Here is a 14,960-nt window from a genome sequence, read left to right as displayed (position 1 = left end):
GGAGGAAAGGAAGGAAGGAAGGAAGGAAGGAAGGAAGGAAGGAAGGAAGGAAGGAAGGAAGGAAGGAAGGAAGACATTTATGTAAAAGCCAGAATATATAGAGAGTACAATGTCGGGACCTGATCTCCATTGTGAGAGCAGCTTTGGATGCAAGAGAAGTATCAAGCTTTGAACAAGACAAGAGAGGAAGTCAAGGTGGGTGTGGATGCAGGTGCTTTTGAATAGCAGGGAAAGAAGTTAGAATTTTCCATCTAAGTCACTGGCAAGAAATTACAGAGCAAGGCTCTTGGGTCACATCTCAGTTTCATTAACTTTTAGTTATGTAATGTTGGGAAAATTACTAATCTTCTGAGCTTTTATGTTTTGGCTTATCTAGTTGTAAAATGGAATTCTGAATACATGTACACAGTCTGCACGCATAAATACACATACACATAAATCAAATAAATAAATTTTTAAAGAGCAAGACCAGGGCCAGTGGCACATGCCTTTAATTTCTGTACTTGAGAGGTATAAGCAGAGGAAGATGGATCTCAGTAAGTTTGAGGCCAGTCTTGTCTACATAGTTAGTTCCAGAACAGCTGATGAATAGCTCTTGATGAAAAACATCACAGATCATCGACTTTTGATCTCTTGATACACATGCACTGCACACACCTTCACACATGCCCAGATATGCACACAGATACACATATAAACAGATGTGGTAAATTGCTTCTGAGACTTAATTTCATTTTAAGTGATATTTAAAGACTCGGGAAAAGTGAATTGGGGGTTTAAGGCCTGAATTTAAAGAGTATGATGTAGGGCTTTTTGTTTTATCCTTTTCTGAAATACTAATATTAAAGAGGATCATAGAGACTAACACAACTTATAAAATTGATTGTTTTAGAACCATTATATAATCAAGGCATTTCAGTAGAGTTATCACCAGTCTTTGAGCTTGCCAAATGCCAAAAGATATATAGCAGCTTATGCCTAAGTTGTTGTTTAAATGTAATTGTATATTTCTCTTCCTTTCTTGTCCTATCTGCCACAGACCTCTTCCTTTTTTCTTTTTCTTTTTTGGCTTTTGGTTTTTCGAAACAGGGTTTCTCTGTGTAGCCCTGGCTGTCCTGGAACTCACTTTGTAGACCAGGTTGGGCTCGAACTCAAAAATCTGCCTGTCTCTGCCTCCCAAGTGCTGGGATTAAAGGTGTTCACCACCATTGCCCAGCCCACCTCTTCCTTTTAATAACAAAAATAAAAGAAACACATCCATACTTGTAAGGTTGTTTAAATCTTTCTGTGAGCATAAACTTGTAGTCTAACAGACATTACCCATATTATATGTCTGTTCTTTTACATAACATGGTTTTTGCTTTTCTGTGTACAATGTTTTCTTCAGTATGCACAGTATGGGATTAAAGTCACTAGACATTATATATTTAGTCATTAAGTAAATAGTTACTTAGTGTTGCATTGCAAGGCCATGAGCTGGGACTGGGGATGTCTCAATGATAAAAATCTTAACTTCTCCAAAGTTTCAGGTGGGGTAGATATGTACATGTGATAAGTGCTATGTTTTTAAGAGTCATTCATTCAGAAGTCTTTCTGCAAACATTTTAAACTGTTTTTCTAAAAGAGAGATCTTCAGAAAAGATTTTGTGTGTGTGTAAAACCTTAGATGGATGTTTATTCCCATTTTTATAAAAGAAATATTCTTTAGGCTCTTCTGACTTGTATTTGATTATTAGGACATTTTTAATTTTATGTTATTATTTTAGTCCCTTCCAGATATGCAGCATATTCAGGAAGAAAACTTATCCTCCCCACCGTTGGGTCCTCCCAACTATCTACAGGTGTCCAAAGACTCTGCCAGTAATAGTAGCAAGAACTCTTCTTGTGACACGGATGACTTTGTTTTGGTTCCACACAACATCTCGTCAGACCACTCATGTGAGAATCTTTTCTACTTGTACACATTATAGTTTTTAATTTACTAAATTTAAACTTCAATGTTACAACTGGTTGTGCAGGGAACCTTTATTTAGTTGTTTTGAATTCTTAGAATTATATACCTGCTTTTCTAAAATTTGTTTAGTGATTTTCTCTAACATAGTATTTTTGAATTCTGAAGGTAATGAAAATGATTAAAGAAATAATCTCACATTATGTTCACATAGAAAGAAATAGAAAACGAGGAGAATAAGTAAGTAACTTTAAAGGGATGATGTAAAGGAAGAACCCATTAAAGAAAAAAAATCTACTAGTCAGAGGAGTCTCTTTTGGTGTGAGGGGATTCTCCCATGCAGACATCAGATGTGTACTTTCCCTGTGTCAGCCTCTTGAGTCCTGGGATTATTGTGGGTATGCACTACCATACCTACCTTTAGATCTGTAGGGAGTAAGTTTAGGGGGGAATCCAGATTAAGTAAACTTAGCCAGGGCTATGTAGAATAGTGAAGAGTACCAGAAAAGCCATAGAAAAGAGATAGGAGAGCTAGAGCTTTGGTCCTTCTGTGTGCAGGACAGGTTGGTGCAGATCTGCTCAGTTGCCTGTCACCCACTTAATTTATTAGGTGCATCTCCCATGCGCAAGACTTGTTGTGTTTGTGTTGGCCAGGTCATAGTTCTCAGCCTGAACAACTGAAAAGAATAGGAAAGCACAGAGCCCTGCAGGTGTGTGTGCACTTAGAATCAGTGCTGTAAAACCTAGGGAGCTAACCTGTAAATATCACCCTGTAGTGCATGGTTTTAGCTCATTATTAGAAATAATATAACTTTTGAAGTTATGAAATATTTCAAACAAAATATTACAGTAGAAACTCAAATTGATCACCATGGCATGCCAGTATATTCCTATATTTATTTTAAACTAATTTTCTAAAGATAGGAAAATACAAGTACATAAAAAGTCCCTAGGCTCTTCTTAGTCCTTTGGATCTGTATTCTTCCTATAAATATTTTGATCCTTCAGACTGTACATGGATTCATAGAAAACAGTATTTTTGTCTTTTCTCTGTTGAAGTAAATGTTATAGAGTGCTTAATTCGATAGTTTTTTGTTCCTTTTTTTGTTGTGGACTTAGATGCATGTCTAGTCATAGACTAGTTCTTCTTTGGTTTGGTTTGGTTTGGTTTGGTTTGGTTGTTTGGTTTTTTTCAAGAAAGGATTTCTCTATGTGGTCTTGGTTTTCCTGGAACTTGCTCTGTAGACCAGGCTGGCCCCCAACTCACAGAGATCCACCTGCCTCTGTCTGGCTCCCTTGTACTGGGATTAAGGCTTGTGCCACTGCTACTTGGCTATGACTAGTTCATTTTATTTGTTTTGTTTTTTGAGACAGGGTTTCTCTGAGTAGCCCTGGCTGTCCTGGAATGTGCGCTGCCACGCCTGGCTGACTAGTTAATTTTAATGCTTCAATTTTACAGTAAAACTAAAGCCCAATTTGCCCATTTCCCTACTGATTTACACTAGAATAAGCATTTTCAGTATTTAAAATTTATTATAGGTGTCTGAGTACAGGTGCCAGAGTTTCTTCAAAGTGGGTACCTTATAAAATATGAGTGCCGGATTTGTCTCTGAAATATCAGTGTCAAGAAGTTGTGCCTTAGCCGGGCGCACGCCTTTAATCCCAGCATTCGGGAGGCAGAGGCAGGCAGATTTCTGAGTTTGAGGCCAACCTGGTCTACAGAGTGAGTTCCAGGACAGCCAGGGCTATACAGAGAAACCCTGTCTCAAAAAACCAAAAAAAAAAAAAAAAAAAAAAGAAGTTGTGCCTGTGATCTTTGATGTGCTGCCAATGGTATAATGATATTTTCTTTTCACAATTTAATTTTTTTCATACGTAACTTTACCTGCAATTGTTTTGTAGATCAAATTGTGTATGTGCCTACATTCCTAGAGATCAAAACAATAATAATTTCATCTTCCTTCTTCTATCTTATGGGTCTGGCGGATTGGACCTAGGTCATCAGTGTTAGCAGCAGACCCAGTTAAAAATCTTAATTGGTATAAGCTGACATGGTGACACACGCTTTCAGTCCCTTTCAAACACTTTACACTCTCTTATTATTTTTTAGATGATTCTTATTTCATGTGTGTGAATGTTCTATCTGCACGTATATGTATGTACCACGAATATGTCTAGTACCCACAGAAGCAAGAAAAGGGCACTAGATCACCTGGAGCTGGAGTAAATGATAGTTGTGAGCTATGTGGATGCTAGGAACATAATCAGGACCTCTGCAGTAGTAATCAGTGCTCTTAACTGCCCCATAGATCCTCTTGATCATGAGTATACAACAAAACAAAGTATTGCACCATGAAATAAGAACTTGTACAATTCAAACGCTGACAAATAAATAAATAAATAAATAAACAAACAAACAAACTCAACAAGAAAATGCTAAATATTATAGAAAATCTTGACAGGAATCTGTGGACTAGGGCTCAGTGAACAATCACAGTGAAGTCATTCATGTTGAAGTTAGAGAGCGTCAATCTGAATCTGGTCTTTCACAAAGTCACAAGTACTCTAAGTACAGAAAGATAACTGCTAAATTTCTCAAGCAACCTAGTTTCAATTAAGTGTTGTAATTAAGGTCTCTTCATCTTGATCTTTCCATAGAAAGAATTACAGGAAGTAGCTCAATGCAAAGGAATTAGTTACTACTGTCTGTGCTCTGCCACCCCATCCAGACTTTACCAGGCATGTGGCTTTTAGACAGCCAGCTATCTCCTTGTTTTGTTTTCCCTTCTTCAGCCCTAAAAAACTGTAAAACCAACCTCACCATAGAACTCTTCCTCTGCTTTACAGAACAAAGCACTGGCTAATTCTACAGTAGAAAATAAAGCCAATTAAAATTTTTATTTTGGGGCGGGAGAGATGGCTCAGTGGTTAAGAGCACTGGCTGCTCTTCCAGAGGTCCTGAGTTCAGTTCCCAGCAACCACATGGTGGCTCACAACTATCTGTAATGGGATCCAATGCCCTTTTCTGGTATCTCTGAAGACAACAACAGTGTACTCATATACATAAAATAGTTAAATTAAAATAATTTAAAAAAAAAGATTTTTATTTTACCCAACACTCAGGAGGCAGAGGCAGGCGGATTTCTGAGTTTGAGGCTGGCCTAGTCTACAAAGTGAGTTCCAGGACAGCCAGGGCTATACAGAGAAACCCTGTCTCGAAAAAAAAACAAAAACAACAACAAAAAGATTTTTATTTTGTTTTATTCTTTGAGACAGGGTTACTATGTGTAGCCCTAGCTAGCTATCTTGGAACTTGGATTTTTAGACATAGCTGGCCACAAACTCAGAGCTTTGTCTTTCAAATGCTGGGATTGTGTGCCACCATGAGCAGTTTGAAAGCTATCTTTTAGCCAGGCATGCCGTGATGCACACCTTTAATTTCAGTGCTTTGGAGGGAGAGGCAGGTGGTTCTCTGAATTCAAGACCAGCCTGGTCTACAGAGTGAGATCCAGGACAGCTGGAGCTACATAGTGAGACATTCTGTTTCAGAAAAGTGTGTGTGTGTGTGTGTTTTGTGTACACATACATCACATACCTAAAATAGAAAGGAAGGAAGCTATCTTACTTCAATGTCTATTTGGGGGGATATATATGGCTGTTACATTTCACTGGACTATTTCCTTTGTGAAGGGCTACTTTGACACAGTCTTCTGTGTAAACAAAATAATACTGATAATATTTTAGTGTATCATAAATTCCTATAAAAAATAAAAATAAATAAATGCCTATAGTTTCAAGAGTTAGTATACAATTTCACTTAATAACTTTGTCAATTATTTTTGCTGTAGTATGCTTATTTTTAATTCTTTGTGGAATTCTATAGTATAGAAATCAGTTTAACTGTACCTTGAGTATAAATATCCAGTCTTTAGCTTTAGGTATGGTTGGGCATTGCTACCTATGGTAAAATGGAGATGACTTCAACTGCTTTTTCCTTCGTATATTTTAAAATAAATTCTATGGATATATACAGTTTGTTTGGTTGGTTGGTTTTTGGTTTTTTGAGACAGGATTTCTCACTGTAACCAGCCCTACATGTCCTGGACTTGCTTTGTACTCCAGGCTGGCCTTGAACTCACAGAGATCTGCCTGCCTCTGCTTCCCAAGTGCTGGGACTAAAGGCATGTGCCACCATGCCCAGCTTATATGGTTCTATTTAAGGTATAGAATATTTTGTATGGTAGGTGTGCCTAGTAAAGTAGTTACCATAATGAAATATAACCATCTTGTCACAGTGACACCTTTTTCTCCAGTACATAAAGTTATAATGTATTCATTATTCATTCAGGGTTTCTCTGTATAGCCCTGGCTGTCCTGGTACTCACTTGGTAGACCAGGCTGGTCTTGAACTCAGAAATCCGCCTGCCTCTGCCTCCCGAGTGCTGGGATTAAATGCATGCGCCTCCATGCCCGGCTCTGTGTTCTAACTTTTAAATTTTGTTTGTTCATTGGTTTGTTTTTCAAGACAGGGTTTCTTTATCTCTATCTGTCCTGGAACTAGTTCTAGACCAGACTGACCTCAAACTCAGAAATCTACCTTCCTTTACTTCCCAAGTGTAGATAGATAAAAGGCATATTTTATTGTATTTAAGTATGTATATGTACTTGTGAGGGCCAAAGGACAACTTGCAGAAGTCAGTTCTCTCCTCCTCCCATGTGGGTCCTAGGGATTGAACTCCGGTCCTGCTGAGTCAACCTGCCAGCTGTTTTAAATCAAACATTCAGATAACCTGTTTTTAGCCCTATGTTGAGAGTTATAGGTATCTGGTATTGCTGGTTATTTGAAGCCTTTTAGGGTTCTGTAATGTAAATTGTTTGTTTGTTTGTTTGTTTGTTTGTTTTTCCTGAGCTAATCATTCTATTTCCTTGGGTCAAGTAGATGAGAAAGAACCTAATCTTACCCATCACCTTTCTGATTTTCTTTTCTTTAGTTTTATTTTCTTACTATTCTCCCTTCCTCTCTCTCTTTCTTGTTCATTTTTCCTTTTTGAGGCAGATTCTCAGGAGGATTGTCCTACCTCCCAGGGTGACCGGCCCTAGCTTGTATGTTTCTGTGTTAATAAGTTTTTCTCTTCTTTTTGCCTATATAAGTACAGGTTCTTTCTTGTCTCCTTTTCTCTGTGGAATTTCAAAATATTAGTGTGGTCTCATAGAACAATAAAAATAGGACTTAAATAAAATTACTAAAAGCTATTGGAGATATTTTTGGGTGGTTTTTTGTTTTGTTTTGTTTTTCAAGACAGGGTTTCTCTATATAGCCCTGGCTGTCCTGGAACTCACTCTGTGGGCCAGGCTGTCCTCGAACTCAGAAATCTGCCTGCCTCTGCCTCCTGAGTGCTGGGATTAAAGGTGTGCGCCACCACGCCCGGCTTTTTTTTTTTTTTTTTTTTTGTCTTTAGGTATATAAAGGCCTAAAGTCACTTGAAATAACTTCCCACTCTATGATTAAGTTAAGTTACCAAGTTGATATGTAGCTAAGTTCCTTGCTTCATATTACTTTGGGTTTCTGGGGGTTATTTCTTATTTGTTTTAATATAATTTTGTTTTATAATTACATATAGATTTTATTTTTAGTTATTTGTGTATGTAGATGTGGGAAGGTTATATACATGACTGCAGAGCCTGAAGAGGCCTGAGGAGCCTGAGTCGGGATCCCCTGGAGCAGCTGTGACAGGCAGGTCATTGTATGCCACCTGAAATGGGTGTGGGAACAAGTTTGTGTTGTCTGGAAGAGCAGTGGATGTTGTTACTCACTGAGCAACATGTCTGTTTAGCCTCAAGTGTACATTCCTGCCTCTACTTCCATTTCCTTTATTTCCACCCCGGTTTATTGTGTCTTTAAAGTAGACTCCTTCCTGTCCTGCTCCACTGCACTTTGTTCGTGACCTTCATTTAGTTTCCTTTGTCCTCTAACCACTATCTGACACTAGAATATCAGGTTCGTTGCCTTCTAGGATGTGTTTGTGAGAGCTGGACCTGGCTGTGCAATAACTGCAGTACTCAGTTTCAGGGTCATTCACAGGAGTTTTGTAACTCTCCATTACTTGTTGAGGATAGGTTATCAGAGTGGTTTATTCTACAATTACATTATTTGACCAGCTGTTATTTAACATCATGTAGAATGGCATAGGATCGTTAATGTAGGAAGTATAACAAGATCCTGAGTTCTGAACTGTGTGCAGCTGCATATACAAAGATGGAAGAGAAGATGAAAAATGCCTATGATATCTGCTACTGTTTCAGCAGAACAGTGTCTTAGTAGGCAAGCTATTCAAAAGCTGACAAAGGCATTGTACAAGAGGATGGGTACCTAACATTCTGTTGAGCTACACATTTTTTTTTTTTTTAAGATAGAATTTTTTTTTTTTTTTTTTTTTTTTTTTTAGATTTATTTATTTATTATATGTAAGTACATTGTAGCTGTCTTCAGACACTCCAGAAGAGGGCGTCAGATCTTGTTATGGATGGTTGTGAGCCACCATGTGGTTGCTGGGATTTGAACTCCGGACCTTCAGAAGAGCAGTCAGGCTACACATTGTTTTATAACCAGTTTATATATTTTATGCAAAATTAGGTGGTAAAAGTCACTAAGCCATTGAGAGAATCTGTCTCAAAAAAGCTAAAACTGTAAAAGCAAGCTCATCATGGTGTAGTACACCTGAAGTCCCGAGTCCAGTTAGAAGGAAAGGTGGGGTAGACCATAATTGGGGAAGGGTCCTTGACTCTGATTTTCAAGTCTGGGCAACATAGTGAGACACAATTCAACAACAAACCACACACAACATACAAAATTATCACACACATACATACACACATGTGCATACATACAATTATACAAGACTGGGAAAGGAAAGGAAATCATAGACCACTCAAGCAAAATGATATTGAACACAGTACCAACACTTCTTAGTGATCTCTAGACAGGAACCTGATAAAAAGAGCATAACTTTTATACATGGTAAATAGTGAAGAAATATATAAACATAGGAGCACATATGGAACCTTAACTCAAAAAAAAAAAATTATGGACTATGCTGGGCCATGCCCAGCCACTGCCTACAAACACTGAGACAAGAGGGTCTTTCCCGGGTCTGCAGTTTGGTTCAGCTAAGAGAAATAAGTTCTTATTACTGAGTGGTGGATTTGTCTAACTCCAGAAAGAAAAAAGATGAGACCAGGTAGCCAGCTGTGGTGATACACTCCTTTAATCCCAGAAGTTGGGAGGCAGCCATGTGAATCTCTGTAAATTGAAGCCAACTTGGTCTACAAAGTGAGATCCTATTTACAAACAAACAGACAAGGTTGTAGGTTTGCTTAGAGGGAATGGGTGGGTCCAAAGTTGCAGCTTCTGTTTCTAGATAGGTGCAGTTTCTGTGTTCATTTGCTTTTTGTAGTAATTGAAGCACAATCATTAGACAGACATGGTAGCTCACATCTTTAACCCTAGCACTCATGAGGCAGAGGCCCGCAGATACTTATGAGCTTGAGGCTGGCCTGGCCTACATAGAGACTTCCAGGACAGTCAGATATAGAGAGACCTTGTCTCAAGAAACTAAAACAAACAACTCCCCATCTTGTTGTGTTCAGATTATTTCTAAACCATCTTGTGGAAGTTATTTCCATTCTTTAAAGTGTGTGATATAATGTGATTGTTTGTTCTTTCTCCTTAGATGACATGCCAATGGGGACTGCGGCCAGACATGCTTCAAATGAATTCTTTATGTGTGGAGGGTATGTTTCCATAGTTTACCACAAGAGCTTTCATCTTGGGGCTGGGGATGTAGTCAGCTAGTAGAGTGCTTTTCTAGCACACAGGTTCCATTGCAGGAGCACAGAAGTGAGTTCTGTGACACACCATTGTAATCTCAGCACCTCGAAGATTGGAGGGAAGCAGGATGATTAGAAGTTCTAATTTTAAAAAGATTATTGATATTTTGTTATTTGGGTGGCTTTATTTAACCTTTTATTCTTGATTTAATTTTTGTTTCACAGTTTACACATATATGCATTCATGTATATAACACACATACATATTATTTGGGGGGGCTTTTGGTTTTCAGCTTGTTCATTTGTTCAGACATAAGCACTTCTTCTTCTTTTTTTTTTTTTTTTAAAGATTTATTTATTTATTATATGTAAGTACACTGTAGCTATCTTCAGACACTCCAGAAGAGGGCGTCAGATCTTGTTATGGATGGTTATGAGCCACCANGTGGTTGCTGGGATTTGAACTCCGGACCTTCGGAAGAGCAATTGGGTGCTCTTACCCACTGAGCCATCTCACCAGCCCCCAACATAAGCACTTCTATTGAGCTGTATGCCCAGCCATTAACAATTTGTTTTTCATTTTGAGATAGCCTTTTGCTAAGTTACCTAGGCTGGCCTTGAACTCATGGAAACCCAAGCTAACTTTTAACTTGTAGTTCTCCTGTCTTAGTCTCTTGAGCAGGCTTGCACAACCAGGAAAAGCTTACAATTTCTTTCTTAAAAGAAAACAATTAATACTTTTATGTGTTTATGTATGTATTTGCAGTGCTAGAGATTAAATCTAGAGCCCTGCCAATGACAGGCAAGTTCTGTACCACAGAGCTATATACCCAGCTCATTTTAAAGCTAGATTGTAAGTTACTTGGGCTAGCTTTGAGCTTAGTCTGTAGCCCAGGCAGACCTTAAACTGGAAATCTTGCCTCAGCTTCCTAAGTAGCTAGGATTACAGGTCTGTGTTCTAAACCCACTAAAACAAATTTTCATTCTAATAACAAATACATAAAATTGATCCTCTGAAGTACTTTGAAGCTTACAGTGAGAGGCTTAAATATATTCTCATTGTTCTATAGCTTGGTTAACCCTAGCACTCAGTAGAGTGATGGATGTTGCAACCCAATTTCCCCCACCTCCTGGGAGTATACAGTTATTTATATATTGTATGCCCATTGACATTGGTTTTATAAATCGTGTACTTTTGTCAACTAAATTCTGCATAACAATTAAAATTTGATTTGTAAATCTAGTATAGGGACTGGAGAGATGGCTCATTAAGAGCACCGACTGCTCTTCCAGAGATCCTGAGTTCAATTCCCAGCAATGACATAGTGGCTTATAACCATCTGTAATGAAATCTGATGCCCTCTTCTGGTATGTCTGAAGAGAGCAATGGTGTACTCACATACATTAAATAAATAGATAGATAGATCTTTAAAAAAATAAATCTAGGGCTGGGGAGATGACTCAGGGGTTAAGAGCACTGACTGCTCTTCCAGAGGTCCTGAGTTCAATTCCTGGCAACCACATGGTGGCTCACAACTGCCTGTAATGGGATCTGATGCCCTCTTCTGGTGTCTGAAGACAACAACAGTGTACTCATATACATAAAATAAATAATTCTTATTTATAAATAAATAAATCTAGTATAGTAGTTCAGAATTGTGTATTTGTCCACCTGATACCTATACCTTTATAGACTCCCCCTCTTTTCTTGAGGCAGAGTCTCTCTATTTAGCTCTGGCTTCCTTGGAACTTGATTTGTAGACCAGGCTGGCCTCAAACTCATATAGATCCTCCCACCTCTGTCACCTCTGTCTCCTAGTGCTAGGATTAAAGGTGTATGCCAACACACCAGGCCTACCTTGGTTTTTATGGCTTCATATTACTGTCTAATATCGTCTCAGTTTACAAGCCAGTCTCACTAACTGATCTCCAAAGGCTCTCCTGTCTTTCAATTGCAACCTAAAAGAAAAAGTTTTCCTTCTAACATAGAAAGGTTCTATAGGCAGCAAATCTCCTCTGTTGTGGGAAATTATAAAAAAGAATCCACACTATTGCCAGCAAGACACTAGAGGACAATGAGTGGCCTGTTCTCATCTCATGGAGACTCTCTGACTTAGAGCTCAGAGATCTCTCCACCCAGCTCACTAAGTCCCACTGGTGGGTCGCTACCATGCCAGCCCCATGCTTCCAAACCCCCACAGTCTTTTGGGGTACACATCAGGCAAACCCATGCTTTGCCAGCATACCTTTCTCTGTGGAAGGAAAACACCACACAAACTCAGTTCAGAAACAATGGTAATAGCCGGGCGTGGTGGCGCACACCTTTAATCCCAGCACTCGGGAGGCAGAGGCAGGCGGATTTCTGAGTTCGAGGCCAGCCTGCTCTACAGAGTGAGTTCCAGGACAGCCAGGGCTACACAGAGAAACCCTGTCTCGAAAAACCAAAAAATAAAAAATAATAATAATAAAAAAAGAAACAATGGTAATTGACACGGGCACAACAACTAGAATCATAATCTTGTAAACCATATTAAATCTAAATCCTCTGATGGATTTGCGGTCTAAACTGGGAGACACTAACTAGTAGCTAACATCTTGTCCTCTGGCTGTCCCCATCTAAAAGCCCCTATCTGTCTCCTGCTTCCTCTCTTCCTCTGGCCAAACTACTCGCCCAGTGATTGGTTCCTTTATTCACTAGGGGAAGGTTCACAAGGAGTCTTCTGAGTACATGACTTATTCCTTGGTCCAGGCAACCAATCCTGGGAAAGCAGAATTAACATGAAAATACAAACAGCACCAGGGCCATCCACAACACTCCTCTTAAAAAAGGGGGAGGAGGGACAGGTGAGGTGGCTCAGCAGTTAACACTGACTGCTCTTACAGAGGTTCTAAGTTAAATCCCTAACAACCACAGGGTGGCTCTCCACCATCTCTAATAGGACCTGATGCCCTCTTCTGGTGTGTCTGAATACAGCTACAGTGTACTCATACAAATAAAATACATAAATCTTTAAAAAACAAAAAGAAAAACAGGAAGTCTTTTCTAAACATTTAAATTTTTTAAAGTTATTTATTTGTGTGTATGCATGCATTGTTCAGTAATGAAAAGTATGTGAGCAAAATTTGAATGTATGCAGAAAATATAAAAAGTTAGTTAGCCTGCTTGCTTCCTTTTCGCCTTACTTTTTTTCTTTCTTTTTTTTTTTTTTTTGGTTTTTCGAGGCAGGGTTTCTCTGTACAGCCCTGGCTGTCCTGGAACTCACTCTGTAGACCAGGCTGGCCTCGAACTCAGAAATCCCCTGCCTCTGCCTCCCGAGTGCTGGGATTAAAGGCGTGTGCCACCACGCCCGGCACTTTTTTTCTTTATTTCTCTCTCTCTTTTTTTTTTTTCTAGACAGGGTTTCTCTATGTAGCCCTGGCTGTCCCGGAACACCCTCTGTAGACCAGGGTGGCCTCAAATGCAGTGATCTGCCTGCCTTTGTTTCCCAAGTGCTGGGTTTAAAGCTGTGCACCGTCACCACCCAGCTATAAAAAGCTTTCTTAATATAATAATCTTAAATTATTAGAAGTGTAGTAAACAGTGGGGGCAGTACATAAGAGGCACCTATCCCTGCCTCCAAGCTCTCCAGATCATCCTCTGGTGTGACTAATGTCCTGAGTGAGTGCCATCTCTTCCTGTATCAAGTATGGGAAGTAAACATAGCCCTGAGGTCTACACAGGCAGAAGACCTGCCTTCCCACTTCCCACGCCTCCTGAGTACTGAATAATATGCTGGATGCAGTTAGTTGTCAGGAGTTTGGCTGGAGCTTCAGAATTTCCAGACTACAGCTGTGTGCTTATGAGTTGCATAACATATTTTCAAGTTGCAGTTTGTGAGAGTTCCTTGGGAATGCTTACTTCATTTATGACTTTCGTAAAGATTCTAGTCATCTTTGATTTTGGATGTCCTGTTCTTGACTTGGCATAAACTTCTTTCTTGTGTAATAGTGAACAACAGAATGTAAGCAGATGAAACCATTTCACCAAATGGTGAGCTTTTCCTCAGTGCAGAGGAACTTTTTTTTTTTAGATTATTGATTCACTTCTTCTTCCTCTTCCTCCTCCTCCTCCTCTTCTGCTGCTTCTGTGTGTGTGTGTGTGTGTGTGTGTGTGTGTTCATGCGCGCATGCGTGTGCGTTTTTGTTTTTTTTTTTTTTTTTTTTTGAGACAGGATTTATTTTTCTCTGTTCCTGGCCTGGGACTCAGAGATCCGTTTGCCTCTGCCTCCTAGGTGCTGGGGGTCAAAGGCGTGGACCATCCTGCCCAGCTTTGACACAGTTTTTGTCCTCAGCATGTGTGTAACTGCCAGGAGAGTTCTTGACAGATATGAGTTTGGGTTACATTTTTTTTTTTTTAGATTTTATTTATTTATTATATGCAATTACATTGTAGCTGTCTTCAGACATTCCAGAAGAGGGAGTCAGATTGTTAAGGATGGTTTGAACCACCATGTGGTTGCTCGGATTTGAACTCTGCACCTTTGGAAGAACAGTCAGGTGCTCTTACCTACTGAGCCATCTCACCAGCCCACATTTTTTTTTTTTTTTATAAAAACAGGATGATTTCTTATTCACATTTAAAAGTGATCATGTGCTTTTCTAGAATTTTCTCTAAATATCACTAGCAGATCAACTGAAGGAAAATTAGTCTGACTATTCTTCCTTTCTTAAATTATGATGACAGGCAGTGTCAACCTACTGTGTCACCTCACAGCGAAACAGCCCCAATTCCAGTTCCTACTCAAGTAAGGAATTATCAGCGCATAGAACAGAATCTTATATCCACTGCCAGCTCTGGCACAAACCCACATGGTTCTCCAAGGTAAGCCAGTGTCTTCCTTCTTTTTATTTGTCTAATAGGTTTTTTTTGTTGTTGTTATTATTGATACTCAAAAGATTGTGATGAATACCACACACATGTGTTTCTCTAGAAATATAATTGCTGAGAAAGAACTTGGACTGGAGATGTAGCTTACTTATGTATGCTTGCCTTACAAAGCCCTTCATTCAGTTGCAAACACTGTATTCTCTGCGGTGTTCTTGTATAGCACTGAGTGGCAGAATGGGAGTAGTTGAAACCATGTCATCAAATATGAACTTTTCCTGTCCTTGCAGAGGAACTTTTTTTTTTTTTTTTTTTTTT

General features: G+C 39.1%; 1 protein-coding gene across 1 annotated transcript in view; it reads left to right on the top strand.

Annotated features, from left to right (window-relative positions):
* Ulk2 (unc-51 like autophagy activating kinase 2) overlaps positions 1-14,960 on the top strand; it is a 79,511-nt gene that overhangs the window by 33,967 nt on the left and 30,584 nt on the right. The window contains exons 13-15 of the mRNA XM_021211814.2: positions 1,767-1,938; positions 9,682-9,742; positions 14,502-14,639. Coding sequence (XP_021067473.1) covers positions 1,767-1,938; positions 9,682-9,742; positions 14,502-14,639 — 371 coding nt within the window. The remainder of the gene's footprint in view (positions 1-1,766; positions 1,939-9,681; positions 9,743-14,501; positions 14,640-14,960) is intronic.

This window comes from Mus pahari, chromosome 14, assembly GCF_900095145.1.
Source record: "Mus pahari chromosome 14, PAHARI_EIJ_v1.1, whole genome shotgun sequence".
Classification (NCBI taxonomy): domain Eukaryota; kingdom Metazoa; phylum Chordata; class Mammalia; order Rodentia; family Muridae; genus Mus; species Mus pahari.
This window is presented reverse-complemented; position numbering and strand designations above follow the sequence as displayed.